The sequence below is a fragment of the Athene cunicularia genome (genome assembly GCF_003259725.1).
Source record: "Athene cunicularia isolate RWA chromosome 1 unlocalized genomic scaffold, athCun1 chr1_part2, whole genome shotgun sequence".
Lineage (NCBI taxonomy): Eukaryota > Metazoa > Chordata > Aves > Strigiformes > Strigidae > Athene > Athene cunicularia.
This window is the reverse complement of record NW_020799092.1, coordinates 54218952-54232654: the sequence shown is the minus strand read 5'-3', so window position 1 is coordinate 54232654 and position 13703 is coordinate 54218952. Positions and strand designations below refer to the sequence as shown.

Sequence of the window (13703 nt, the reverse complement as noted above, 5' to 3'; positions counted from 1 at the left end):
AAAAATTGCAACAAAAAATAATCAACAGATCAAAACCTTATTTACCTGAACTTTAATCTATTTTCATACAGTATAGTAGCAATACTAGTTTCCATCTTTTTTCTTTTTATGCTTTTCTCCTTCCATTTTCAACTAGAAATGAACCTATTCTCAAAGCATGCTTCGGTCTGAGAAACACCCTTTCTTTCCTTGAGCACATATGGTGTTCAGCCCTCCTTCCTGCACCTCCTACCTCCATGACCCACCAGAGAGTCCACCTGGGAAGTTAGCTTCCCTTTTGCATTTGTCTATGCAACTTTTTGTAAAGAAACATACAGAATAAAAAAGGGGAAATGGCTTTTCACAGAATTAAGTGAAACCATTAGGATAACAGTGTCATAAACAAGTTAATCTTTTTTGCATAATTACTACAGTAATATTTCCTTTGATTATGTTGACAGAAGAAATTGAGATGCCATTAGAGCAAGAAGACTCATTTCCCAAACTCTACCTAATTCACATGATACAAAAGCCAAACGTGCATGCAGCAAATCAGCTCTACAGCTACGTGCAGAGCAGTAAGTGGGAGCAGGCAGAAGTGGTGCTTCTGGGATCCCACTGCATGAGAGACATTCTGGACTCTTCTGTGGGGGGAACTCTGGAGATCTCACTGCTTTCTTAGACACTTATGAATACATGGCTGTATAGCACTAACATCTATCTTTAAACAAGAAATCTTGAATGGTTTTCCTGTTGGCCTTTGTTGAAAAATACAGCATTGTACAGTACTGGTTCAAAATCAGTAATACCTCAGAAGTTATGAGCTGTGGTAGGGGTTATGTAGTTTATGGTAGAAAGCTATTTTGTAAATCTCTCCTTGTATGCCACTTTTTCAAAGTATGATGGTGCTAGGGAAGTGTGACTGTTTTTACAATAGCAGGTAGGATGGCTGTTGAGAGGTTAAGAAGGATAAGCATTGGAAAGACCTGGAGATGCTCTCATGGTGTGGGAGGACACTTCATCAGAAAATGGGATTCATGGTAAGATGTGGGTTACCTTGTCTGGAAATAGACATACCCAAGTCAGCTTTAAAGTTTCCAGTGACACGGTATCAAGAGGGAGAACGAATCAAAGTGGCCTGCAAGACCTGGGCCACTTGAAAATGTGAATGAGTAATTAGGTTTCTAGTCTGTGATGAGATCTGTGATGGTGCCGCTAATGCTGTCAGTCTCTCATGTGGCTAATTCTGAGCAAGTCCTGTTATATTTCTGAGCATGTACTGCACTATCAGATTATAGTGTAGGTTTACCCTTTGAGACAGACACCGGAGTAATAGGAGAGGTTAACTAATATGAAGGAAAAAGTTGACATTCTGAGTTCATAATCTTTGTCCCATAAATACTGCATCTTTCCATGCATGGAATGCCATGAAAGTAAAAGCCAAATGCTAACTGATGAAGTTGATTGAGAAGCCACCATTTCATTTCATAGAATTGGAAAATGTCCTGCAAAAAGGTTGAAAACCCTTTAAACGACATAGTATGCTTCTTCCTCCTGTTTATAGCTGTGTGGAGCAGGCTTTGTGTTTCAGGGTTGGCTGTGCAAGTTAATTCTGCAAGTTGATTTTCTCTCCATTTGACTGGATGATGCTAAATGCAATCTATCACTAGTAGATTTCATAATCTAATTAGTGGTGAATTCAGTCATATTTACAGTGGTGCATTACAAGTTCATCTTCAGTGTACTCCAATGTTTTATAGCATTCCTGGTTCATTTAAGTTGTGATAGTTAATCCTTACCTAGAAAAAGCTGGCATAGTCCTAGGATCTGTCCCTCTGAGTTAGCATGGTATAAAGCCAGGGCAGAATGTGACCTTGCACTTTTATATTTGAAAACATTGTAAAAAAATGGCCTTGAAAATATATGCAAGAATATTTTACTATATAGAAACTATTTACCTGATGAAGTGCACATCCTAAACAGAGACGAGTAGCTCCTCATTTCTGCAATGTAATGAATTTGTTGTGCAACATAAATTGATAATCTATAACAGCTTCATTTGTGCAGTTTAACAATGAAAAAAAGTTAGTTTTTAAATACTATTTTTCTTCTTAGCACATAGAGCCACATAAAAATAGGGAATGCAATATTTGAAATGTATTGTTGAAATTATAACACCTAATACTGCCAGATGGAGAACAGACCAACATAGCTCACACACCATAGCATCTATTAATAGGCCTGACTCCCTTTTGCAATGTCAACGGTAACATTAATCCTTGTTTTAAATCACAGTGTCTCAAATATCAGCTGCTACTAGTGTATAGTTCTCTTTCAGTTTATATCAGAGAGCCCAATGGAGTCTTTTGAAGGACCTAGTCGTGTTAGCAGGGCTAATTTATTAGAAGTCCCCACTGTAAATGATTTCTCTTCAGAGGACGAAGATGTTAAACCTGACATTAAGCTTCGTTTCTCTCCACTTCCCCGAAGGCGGAATTCTGCTTCTTCAGAGGAAGAGGAGGCAGATACCCCCACCACCATTTCAAGAAAAGTTTCATTTGCTGATGCATTTGGGTTTGATCTTGTGTCTGTTAAAGAGTTTGATACCTGGGAAGTTCCAAATACAGGACAAAATTATGACATAGAAGATGAAGTTTTCCCTCAGGAGGAATATTTCTTTTCTGAAATGTTTACATTACCTGCTTCACAAGAAGAACTTTTGCAAAAAGTGCGAGAGCAGAAAGTACTGTTGGAGTCAATTATGTTCCTGCCTGGGATTACCTGTATGAATGGCATTATACGAGTCCTCAATGTATCCTTTGAAAAAATGGTGTATGTTCGAATGACACTGAATAACTGGCTCAGTTATTACGATATCCTTGCAGAATTCATGCCTAATTCTTGTGGCAGTGAAACTGATCAATTCTGCTTTAAGTTATCTTTGGTGCCTCCTTATCAACGAGATGGAGCTAAGGTGGAGTTCTGTATACGCTACGAGACATCGGTTGGTACCTTCTGGGCAAACAACGAGGACAAAAATTACACACTGATTTGTCACAAAAAAGAAACTGTGCCCAAGGTGGATAATAAACCACACAAAGAGGTTACTGATAGACATCTTAAAGGCTGCTTAAAGACAACACAAAACAGGTGAGGTTGCACCTTCACTTTCTGTAATTTGCAATATAGCTGGCTAATTCTAACTAAGTGTGCTTGCTGGAGCTAAGATTGCCCATGCTGCTTTCTTCTATGATTTTTTTTTAATGATAAATTAGACCAAGATTTGTTTTCAGTAAAGCTCTTGCACGTATCAACCAGTAGTTTTCTGCAGACAGATTGGTCATGATCATAGTTTTAATATGTGGCATACATGCCACTCATTTGAAAAGTAGTGTGAGGGTCTGTAAATTATGGGCTGTGTACCAATTTTGATCTCTGTAGGATATAAATTGAGCTGACATCAGTGAGAGCTTTGCTGCAGACTGAGATAGCTGTAGAGTTAAAACCGTTTGCATCCACTTCATTCATAAATTGATAAAAATTAAAATCAAAACAAATCTTGGGTTTTCACATGATTTATTTAATGGTTCATTCTCTGCATACAATTATTAAAACCAAAATGACACTGGTGGTTCAGGAAGCTGATAACTCAGAGAAGGATCCTACTGCAATTAGAATAGCCAGTACAGTTTTCTGCAAGTGGTTGGGCTATTCTGCAAGTTGTATATTAGGGTAATAATTCCTTTTTCCTGCCACTGGTTAATGTTTCTGTTTCACAAATGGTGAAATGAATAATGACTTATAAGGCAGAATTGGTAATATGTTAAAGAAAAAATTATAGAATTTATCTCATATATATTACGCACATTTAGGCAAGTACTATGTGATAAGGAGGCAGTGGTTGACTTATAACTTAACCCCATGTAAAAGAAGACACTTAGGAATAGTAACTTTTGACTTCCTACTCTGTTTTTAACTTCTTTCTGTGAGCAAAAACAATGTTGCCTGTGAAAATATAATTCTCATCTGTTTGTTCACCAAATTTGTTATAAAACAGTTGGAGTTCTCCAGAATCGAATTTATATTTTACCTGCAGCATCTTTTGCAATACTTAGATCCCAGAACTGAATTCACCTTAAGTTTTTAGTTCCTATAGTCTTCCCAAGTAAGGCAGTGCTGTTTGATTTCCCTGGTGCTCTTCCACTGGACTGAACTGGAGGGGAGGGGAGAACAAAACTGTAGGAGTGGTGAGAGTTTAAGGAGAAGGGAGACAGTCAGGGCTTCCCCTGTGCAGAACCTCCCTTCCCAAAACACAGACTCCATGTGCTGAGACCCACCCTCTACCAGCCCTACTTACATCTCAGCCCTGTGAGGAGAGCTGTGCAGTACGGCTTAGTGCCTGCATCGACACCATGGCGTAAGAGCAGCCCCGGGATTAAGCCAAGGCCCAATTCAAAGCTCTCCTGGTAAGTATCCTTTGGGCCAGCTCTGGGGCCACCACAATGATGCTTCTGTGGGGGAACATCCCTGTACATCAGAGCAGAGGGAACAATGCCTTTACTTGCTGTGTGGTCAGATCCTGATGTTTGTTCCTGGTTCTGTACGTTGTTTCTGTCCTTCAGGAAGTGTCACATGACCCATTCTGGGTAAATCAGATAGCCTGAGATTCCCTGCAGAAGAGCCAAGATATCAAATACCACAGGCATATGCACGCAGTGTGACTTCAGCCTGAGTTCAGGTAGCTCACATGGAGCAGATGATGGACACGGAGATCTGAGTCTTAATTTAGTGAGCCCTGGGCTTCCAGGTGCTTTCAGGACTGACCTGAAAATTTAGATAGAATCGCGCATCTAAGTTTGAATGACTTCTAAGAGTTTAATTCCCTGAAGTCTCCTGTGATATGCCTAGTGCTAGCATAAGTTGTAGAAGCATTTCCTCTGCAGGTTCCTCTTTTAAATGTATATGCTAAAGGTATTATATATGAGTCAGACAGAGAGGTATTTTAAAAAATGGGAAAGGAGCTAACATCTACTCCTTGACATAAAATTACCTTCTCTCTGGTCAGAGTGTAAAGATGTCTCTCTCCACATATGGATGCAGAGGAATGTATATATGTATAGATGTGTGTGTGTATGCATATATATGTGTATATACATATATGTGCATATATGTTTATATATACACATACACACATGTATATTTGCGTTATTAAAACCAGAGTGGTCAGATTCTTGTTTACATTAAGATCTGTTACACATTTTGTTAATTAATGTACCCTTTTGAGATCCCCTTTAGTGACAGAAGGATGTAGAGACCTTACAGTAAATGCAAAAATGAGCTGAAAGTATTTTTGGAATATGGTTTCAGTGGTCGCCAAGGCTTCTGAAAGACAGTTCTGGCAGATTGTAATCCAGGACCAATTTTATGCCACAGGGACTTCATTGACTTCACAGCAGTTACAGCTTTCACCAGTGTAAATGAGGTCAGTATTAGGGCCTTTCATTTCAAAAGAACTAAGATGCCAACCTCCATTGCTCACTTGTTTTTCAAAGTGTCTTTGTACATGTTGCCCCTTTGAGTGAGGAGGAACACCCTGAAGACATCTGCAAAAGTACCTCATTATTCTCCTTCAGACCTTCATTAAAACTCCTTTGCTTTGATGCCTAGAAAAATGGACAAGAAAAACAAACCCCCCAAAATTGGCAAAGTAAGGCTGCTGATGTGCTATGACTCCTTCATATCATGTTGAACAGTGCTGCCTGTTTCCCATCTCTCCTCCACCATCCCATCTCTCTCTCATCTCATTTTATGCTCAGATGATAAACTCTGCAGCATTTATATATGCTGTGCTGGATTTTTATAGAACATCTAGCAAAGTTGGGGTCTTGGACTGTAACTAGCTTGTCTTAGGAGCTGTAGCAATGCAAACAGATATAAATAGAAGTAATAATGGTTTTTACATATGGTTCATGCAATAAATACGCAGGTAAGGAATATTGCTATTCATGCCCATGAGCTGAACATCTTAAATGAAAGATTTCTTTATAGCAATCTGAATAGAAGGATATTTTTCATGACACTTATTTAGGCCCCTATTTCAAGTTTAGAAACCTGTTCAAATTTTTTTTTTTTTCATCTTCTCTCTGAGATATTTATACGTTCTCTTAAAACACGCAATTTACCTCTTCAGTTAAAAAATAATACTGTTAAAGAATTATGTTTTTTAAGCAGAGAGTCTGATCCACTCTAGGGCATACTTGTGTGGCTCATTAAATGTCATTAGTGAGGATTAGTTGCATTAGTTAAGTGAAAGGAATAATATGCGCTTTCAGAGGAAGTTACTGAGGAAACGCAGTATGACTGTATCACGTTACTCTTAAGAATATGAGCCAGGACAAAGTTGTGTGAATGAGGGCAATGGGGTGGCTTCTGACACTGTTATTGAGAAATAAAATAAAAATTGATTTAACCCTCAAAATTTGCACCTTAAAAAAATGATAGTGAAAAGCAAAACTGCATGGAATAATTCATGATGAAAAGTGTCTAGCCTTGGATATTCAGAACCACATGATTTAAAATCCTGCCTATTCATTCCATGTTTCATTTGCTTTTGCTTCTATGTTCAGGCATGAATAAATACTCTTCTCATAAAGTTTCATATAATATTTGCTTCTAAGTATTTTTCTACATTAAATTTCTTTCCAATATAATTTTTAACAATATTTGTGTCTTGAAAGGATTCATAGGCACAAAATATAGTTTGAAAATATAACATTTGACTTAATTTATGTTTTAGTCTATCTGAAAGTGTGCATTTAACTCATGCATACTTGTAAACATACTCTGGGAAAGAAATTACTCCTAAAATTTTAAAGTTTTCACTGGAAAAGAGAGAGCTTCTGTCAGTAAACAGCCCTGATTTCTATCATAGATATACATCCATCTAAACACTCAGAAAAAGGTAAATTAATTGTATCAGTTCCACTCTTTTTTTATTTGACTCTCATGCTTTTGGAACATGGATAGTGAGTCACATGGATAGTGAAAAACACAAATTTCTCCTCATCCTTAGGTTTGGACCATATACATAATTTTGTTGTAGATTCCAGGCTCTTGCATTGGTCTGATCAGACAGGGATTAGTTATATGTTGCATGAGGCAGACTTCTGTAGATCATGCTGCACAGTGCAGTGATATCGACCTGCAGACCATTTCCCCCTTCACTGGTGAGCCTGCGCCCCATTCCTGTGCTTGGTCCTGGTTTGTCATCTGTCAAGAGAGCAGCAGGAGCAAGAGCACAAGGAAAATAGCTGGTAAGCATGAGAATTTTACAAAAGAGTAAAACGTGTATTTGGACTCCTGTCCTCTGACAAGGAAGGGGAAGGCTATAGTCTTTTTATCATAACTGTTAGAGCTATCCTCCCTCTTAGCAATCTGAGCCCACAAGTGTATCACTGAGCTGCTTGCTGTTGCTCCTGTGCTTTTTTTCATAATTGCCAGATTGTATTTCTCTTTGAATGGTAGTGCATCAATTCGCTTTCCTCCGTGATGCCACTTTAAAAAGAACACAAAATAGGACAATGTCTCATACAAGAGCTGCCCTATTTACAACACTCCATGAGAAGGAAGACATAAAAAATCCTGGGCCTGTGGGCTGCCAGTGCCAATTTCATCAGCAGAAGTACTGAATGGTCTTAAAACAATTGCCAGTGAGAAAATTTCTGTTCATGAGTACTCTCCCATCTTCAGCTGCTGTCTCATCCCCTTTCTGATGGAAGGCAAAGGAAGTATATTACTGAAGGTCCAGCCTGTCAGGACTGCACTGTGCTCAGCCAGTCTTCCCTGGGCAGATGGCAGACTAGTGCCTAGGTTGCCCCTAGAAATGCAGTTCTACATCAGCTCCTCTTGGCCTTTCCCACAAACCCATGATGTGACTAAAAAAAAATCAAAGCTTTTGAGGAAGATATTTGGAAATAGCTTTGCATGTGCTTTGCTGTGAGGAACAACTGTATTATTCCCAGCTGGTCTATTTAAAATATGGCATTTAAATTATGTTCCCTTTTAATCCTTGTTCTTTTGATTATTGCACATCATAATCGGAAAGGGAAAAGGAGAGCAGAGAAGATGTTAAAACACACTTCTTTTTGTACTGCTATTTAATCTCAAGGTTGTTTCTGGCATCTCAAGTCACAAGTTACACCTTGATCAGCATACAGATATGGGATTTGACTAAAGTTTATTACTATTATTAGGAAGTGACTGCGGTCACTGTTTTTACCAGGAGAGCAGCTGCTAGAGAAGTTATCCATTCACAGGGAGCCAGCTAAAAGCAGCACTCCTCTCCTGTTCAGTCTGACCTAGTATTCCCAGCCCTTCTCTTGCCTCCTGGTCAGTGCCAGTCTTTGCCAGTTGTAGAAGTAGGTAGCACTGGCACCAAAATAAGACTTCTCCAGGTATTTGAAGACCGTGATTATTGGGGACATGGGATAATTATTTAAGGTGATCTAAAATATATTATTCAGAAAAGTGGGTTAAAAGCAAGCTGTGGAACTGAGGCCAAGTATTAGGAATGCTTCTTAATAATGACTCTACAGTTTTCTTTTAAGGAAATTGCTGCAACCTTGCTCTCCAAAGTAATTTAAAATAAGCTAAGGTAAACCACTTGAAAAATGTTCTACAGGAAACAATCCTACTTAGCCAGGAACTATGCTCAGTGGTCTTTTTTCTGTCTAATCGTAGTATTTCAATATCCAGACATACTTACTCTTTGAATTATGGAATATATTAAAAACTGTAAAGATAGATATCTAAGATAATGGCATAAGGCTTTGAATGCTATCACAGAAATGCCAAAGAAACAGTTATGTTGATGTTATGGATGAGAATGGCATGCGCAGAACAGACACCTGCTAGCCATACTTGTGGTGTCCTAGTTGGAGAATACTTGAAGACTGAAAATTGTCTCATTTTTGCTTTTGGTGACTGCGAACTATGCTGCTCATGTGCCATCCATTTTGTTGCACTGGAAATATTAAAAGAAACTTCTAAACTTTTAAGTAACAACAAACTCAAATAGCACATTGCTTTACCAGCAGTCTTAGTGTAGTATTTACTCTGGATCTTATCAGTGGTTTCTCATTTACTTCCATAATCTGCCTTAGAAACTGCTCTTACCAATGTTACAGAACAGAAAATGGTGCTCTAATGTACGGAAAATACCGATTGCTATAAAACTTTTTCACTTGTTTGCATAAAACCATATAAACCTGATGCTTTGTAATCTATCATTTCTCAACTATATAAGTACTTGTAATTATGCATGCATTGCTTGGCTTTACACTTGTAAGATTTTTTTGCAGTTGCTACAATTTCATCAGCTTATTTAAATATGCCAATATTGTAACACTACTGCAACTGACTCTTAGAGCTCTTTAATACAGCAACTGGCTTGATCCTGCGCCATAAGTAATTTAATGAACATCAGGAGTCTCACTGAACTTTATAGAACCCTGCATGTGTAAAACTATCTTTGAATGCTAATATTTACAGGACCAGAGCTTATTTCTACGCTCTTTCAGATCACTGATTAAGGACCTTCAGACAAATAGAAATACATTGCTAAATTAACTCCCTTATTTCATTATTCAGTGACTCTTTTGTTTAGGGAGATATCTGTTTTGCAAATTGAACCAGGCTGGTAATGATAATTTCAATACTCTGTCTCCAGTCTACTCTTCAGGTATTGCAGTTCATAAATGTTCAGTTGGAAAAAAAATTTGTTCCATTACATTCACCTTGACTTGGTTAAGTGTTAGTCTTGAAAAGATGTTTAAAGTCAGTGAAACACTAACTGAGAGCACTGGAGTCATATTTAATCAATGCATTCACTACCAGTGTCATTTGAGCTGTTTATTCTGATTATGAACTTTAAGCCATGATCCAGCCACAGCACAGCAGCTCTGAAATTGAACCAATTGATTCAGCTACAGTGTAAGTCCAGAGAACCTATCAACCATTGTATTTGTAAGATAAAATGTGGATTATCTTCTCAGTTAAGAAAGGTAGAAAAAATGGTCCAAACAAATACTTTGCAAGTTAAATGGAGTCCCTGCCTTAGGGCAAAGGAAGAGATAAGACCTTTTAAACAAGTGGAAGCAAGTTAGAAGTGGTTATTTGATCCCTAGTCCTTCAGTGACACACAAGAAAATATTAGTTGATATGCCAAAACATAGTGGGGGGCTGGTTTACTGACTGTCTCTCTACTCTCCCGCTGATCTGTGGAACCAGCTGATAAACTGACACTAAACCCAAAGATTTATTAGTGTTGGTTACTAATAGTCCTAAAGAGCATTGAAGAGCACTGAGCTACACAACTGAATGTGAAATAGGCAGGTTGTTCTTTGCACTTAGGTGCACCAAGTGGATTTGTATTTTCATTTTGGTTTGATGCATAATTATTGTCCCTGCAATGAAGTTTATGGCTGATGGATGATAAGCATAAGATGATCAAGCCTGGATCACTTCATGTTGTGATAGAGGGTTGGGGACTTTGTCAGTCTTTCTCTCTCCCCAGCTAGCCTAGTAAATCTGCACCAGTGTCTCCTAGATTATATTCCAGGTCTTCTGGATAGAAATATTGATACCTATCACACAGCTGCCTTCTTGCTGTGTAGCAGTAAAACAACATGTGAAAAAAGAAAAGGTTATAAAGTCTCTTTTTGTCATGATAACACCTGGGAATCTTATCCTCTTGAGATACTTACTGAATTTACAATTGCTTTCCAAGATTTAGATTATAGTTGTCCTCTCTCAGGAACGACTGGCTAAGGCTTTTTGTGGTCACCCATTCTGTTCTCCTTCCCAGGGGTGGTATCTGTATCTTAGTCTCACCTGACTGTCATCTATCTATCTACAGTCTCTCTAAGGCATCTGTCACCTTCTTGCATACGTGCCTCAGCATACTGCAGTCAGCCTCTAGGAAATTACTCTCTTCTGACATGCCAGTAGGGGACTGCTCCTTCTCTATTTTTGCCATGTGAGATCCAGGGAAAAACCAGGTGCCACATAGGCTAAGGTCTTTTTCCTCTTAGATGTATCCAAAATAGACAGAACTTGAGAGAGTGCAAGACCTGTTGATGATACTTGCTTTTCTCTCCTTCCATCTTTTAAACAGTGGGAGAAAGAAGCAAGAGAAGAACAGAGGGACTCTACCCCCAACTCCTTTCTACAACACCATTTTGATACTTGATCATGCCCCTTCCAGACTAAATAGCAACCTAAGAAGCATATCCTCTGACTTTAGGCCAAGACTAGCCCTGACTTACCTTTTCCTCTTTTTCAACAGCTTGGCTCTGAAGATAAGCACCCCAATAGTAAGGTTTGTATTACTAATTCACAAAGGAGCTGTCCATAAATGTTCTAATCCTGTTCAGGGGAATATTTCCTCAAGAAGTTCTCTGTTTCTGAAGTAGTTAGCCCATTCTGTTGAAGAATTTATGCAATTTTCTGACCAATCTGTGTATGTAACAGTGGTGTAACAAGACTTCTGAACAGATTTATTTTCAACATTGTTATGTGGATATTGCAATAACGTACAGCAATCCTGACAGAGCTATAAAACAATCTAAAAAAAGTTGCAAACTTCCAGTACATAGTGACTGTAACTTAATTTGAGGTATAACTGACTTACTATGGATGGGTTTTTCTGCAGTCTTCATACCTGTAGTCATGATATTTGGGGATACACAAGGCTATATTAAAGGTTTGAGACTAGCACCAAATTGGCGTTAGGCTCCTGGTTCAGACTGTATGCCACTAAAATCTTCATATGGACAGATATACATGTATATTTAAAAAAAAAAAAATGTACGAATGTTTTCCCTTTAAAACTCAAGGTCTTTTTTAATGAGCTAGAAAATAAAGACTAATTTCTTGGGACTCTGTTTGCTTTGAGGCTATGATTATTCTCATCCCAAACCAGGCCAATGCATTTTGTTCTGTGCCACCTATGTCCCTGCTTCAATCATAAACTAAGACTGAAAAATGAAAATATTAGTAATTGGAAAATATAATCCCCTGGATAGCACCAATCCAATAATCTTAATAAAAATAGGTTTATTACAAACATTGCCTGAACCCTACTGGGAATTATCTTTTCAGAAAAAACAGTTAAATTCCCTTACAGCTGCTCTCTTGATCAGTTGTCCCCCTCGATACTATTAATCATCATACTATATACTGCTTATTCTGAGCATCTTTTGCACTTCACTTTTCCAAACTTCCTTTCCAATTTCTCCTTGATTAGAAGCTACTGACAGTCCTTTATTGTCCTTTTGCAGGCCCACCTTTTCTCCTCTTCTGGTGTCGGCCTCTTTTCTTAGGTGAGAAGGCCAAAACTAAGGGTTTTTTCCTCAAGGTGGGGAAACGCCACAGAATAACATTCTCTTTCTCAGATTTCAGACATTTGAGGTTCTCTGTGCCTCTGTTTTCATGCAGAATGCATGTGAAGGTTGTCAGACTGATTTTTCTGATACTGCAGTCTTCTATTCACAGCATACTTTCAAAATGGCAGCTGCAGTGCAAGCCTCCATTGCCATGCCGGCGTGCAAATATCCTCACCTACCACTCTAATGACGAGCAGGTCACTCCGCCTCCCTGCCTCTATCCTCTGTGTCCTGACTATCAACAAGGGAGCTAATTAGTGTCAGTCCTGTTTGCTTGGTGACACCTATTTACTAAGAACCAGATTGAGCCTTCTTGAGCACTGCTGGTAGTTGAAGGTCATATAAGAAAATCAATCTTGCCTAGATTTGTAATAAGGGCTCTGATTTTACCTACACCTTCATTCTAACAGGATCACTTGTAATGACGTAGTATTTTAAAATATTATTCGGTAACTTCTACTTAATGTTCACACAGCTATAAATTTATGGCTGTTGATTTTCTTTGCAGTTTTTGTTTTAATTTCTGAAACTTTTCCTGTGTGGTCTCAATCAGTCTGGAATCTAACGATGTAATTTAAATTATTGTTTTCTGCATGATTTAAATGAAATTATTTTTCTATCGCGCTTTTAATTTTTAAATACCTCCTGAAAAAATGAAGCATATAAACAGAAGGCATACTGCCACACATGACATGTAATAACAACATCGTTTTTTAGGCACACATAACATCTTCACATGAGGGATTATTTGAAGCAGAAATACTCTTAGGTAGGAATTGGCCATATTTTCAGATAAAGCCACCTGACAAGTAGAAATTCAGGTGTGTGTGTGTGTGTTAGGAGCCTAGAACTGAGGAACAGTGCTTGCTGAGCTTCAGTCGCCCTCTGCTTTTGTTGTCAGCACAGAGAGCTCTTTACATTCTTGGTCTGTCTGTGATTTGTGCAGCTGTTGGTTTCTGCTAGCCCTAAGGTCTCGTTCCCAGGACTCTATTGCAAGTTTTTGTAGGAGGCAGTTATTTCAGCCTAAGGACAGAGCCAGCTGCCTGGGCCCACAGTCCAGCCACTTCCCAAGCTCTGCTCCCCAACACCTCCCAGAACTTAAGCCCGGTGTCATCAGTTTCCAACACAGCTGTGATGTCCCTACCTAGCATTAAGATCAGCTTCTCTTAACAGTATGTAAAAGCCTGAGAACGACTTAGAGCATTTCCCTGAAAGGTGGTACAGCTGAGTACTTAGTTTCCTTGCAACTTTCTTTCAAAGCCACTTCACTGCTCTTATACA

The 13703-nt window shown here is 38.5% G+C and overlaps 1 protein-coding gene across 1 annotated transcript in view; it reads left to right on the top strand.

Moving 5' to 3' along the window:
* Positions 1 to 2335: 2335 nt before the first annotated feature.
* PPP1R3A (protein phosphatase 1 regulatory subunit 3A) overlaps positions 2336 to 13703 on the top strand; it is a 26858-nt gene continuing 15490 nt past the window's right edge. Inside the window, exon 1 of the mRNA XM_026867874.1 lies at positions 2336 to 3129. Within this exon, the coding sequence (XP_026723675.1) occupies positions 2336 to 3129 (794 nt within the window). The remainder of the gene's footprint in view (positions 3130 to 13703) is intronic.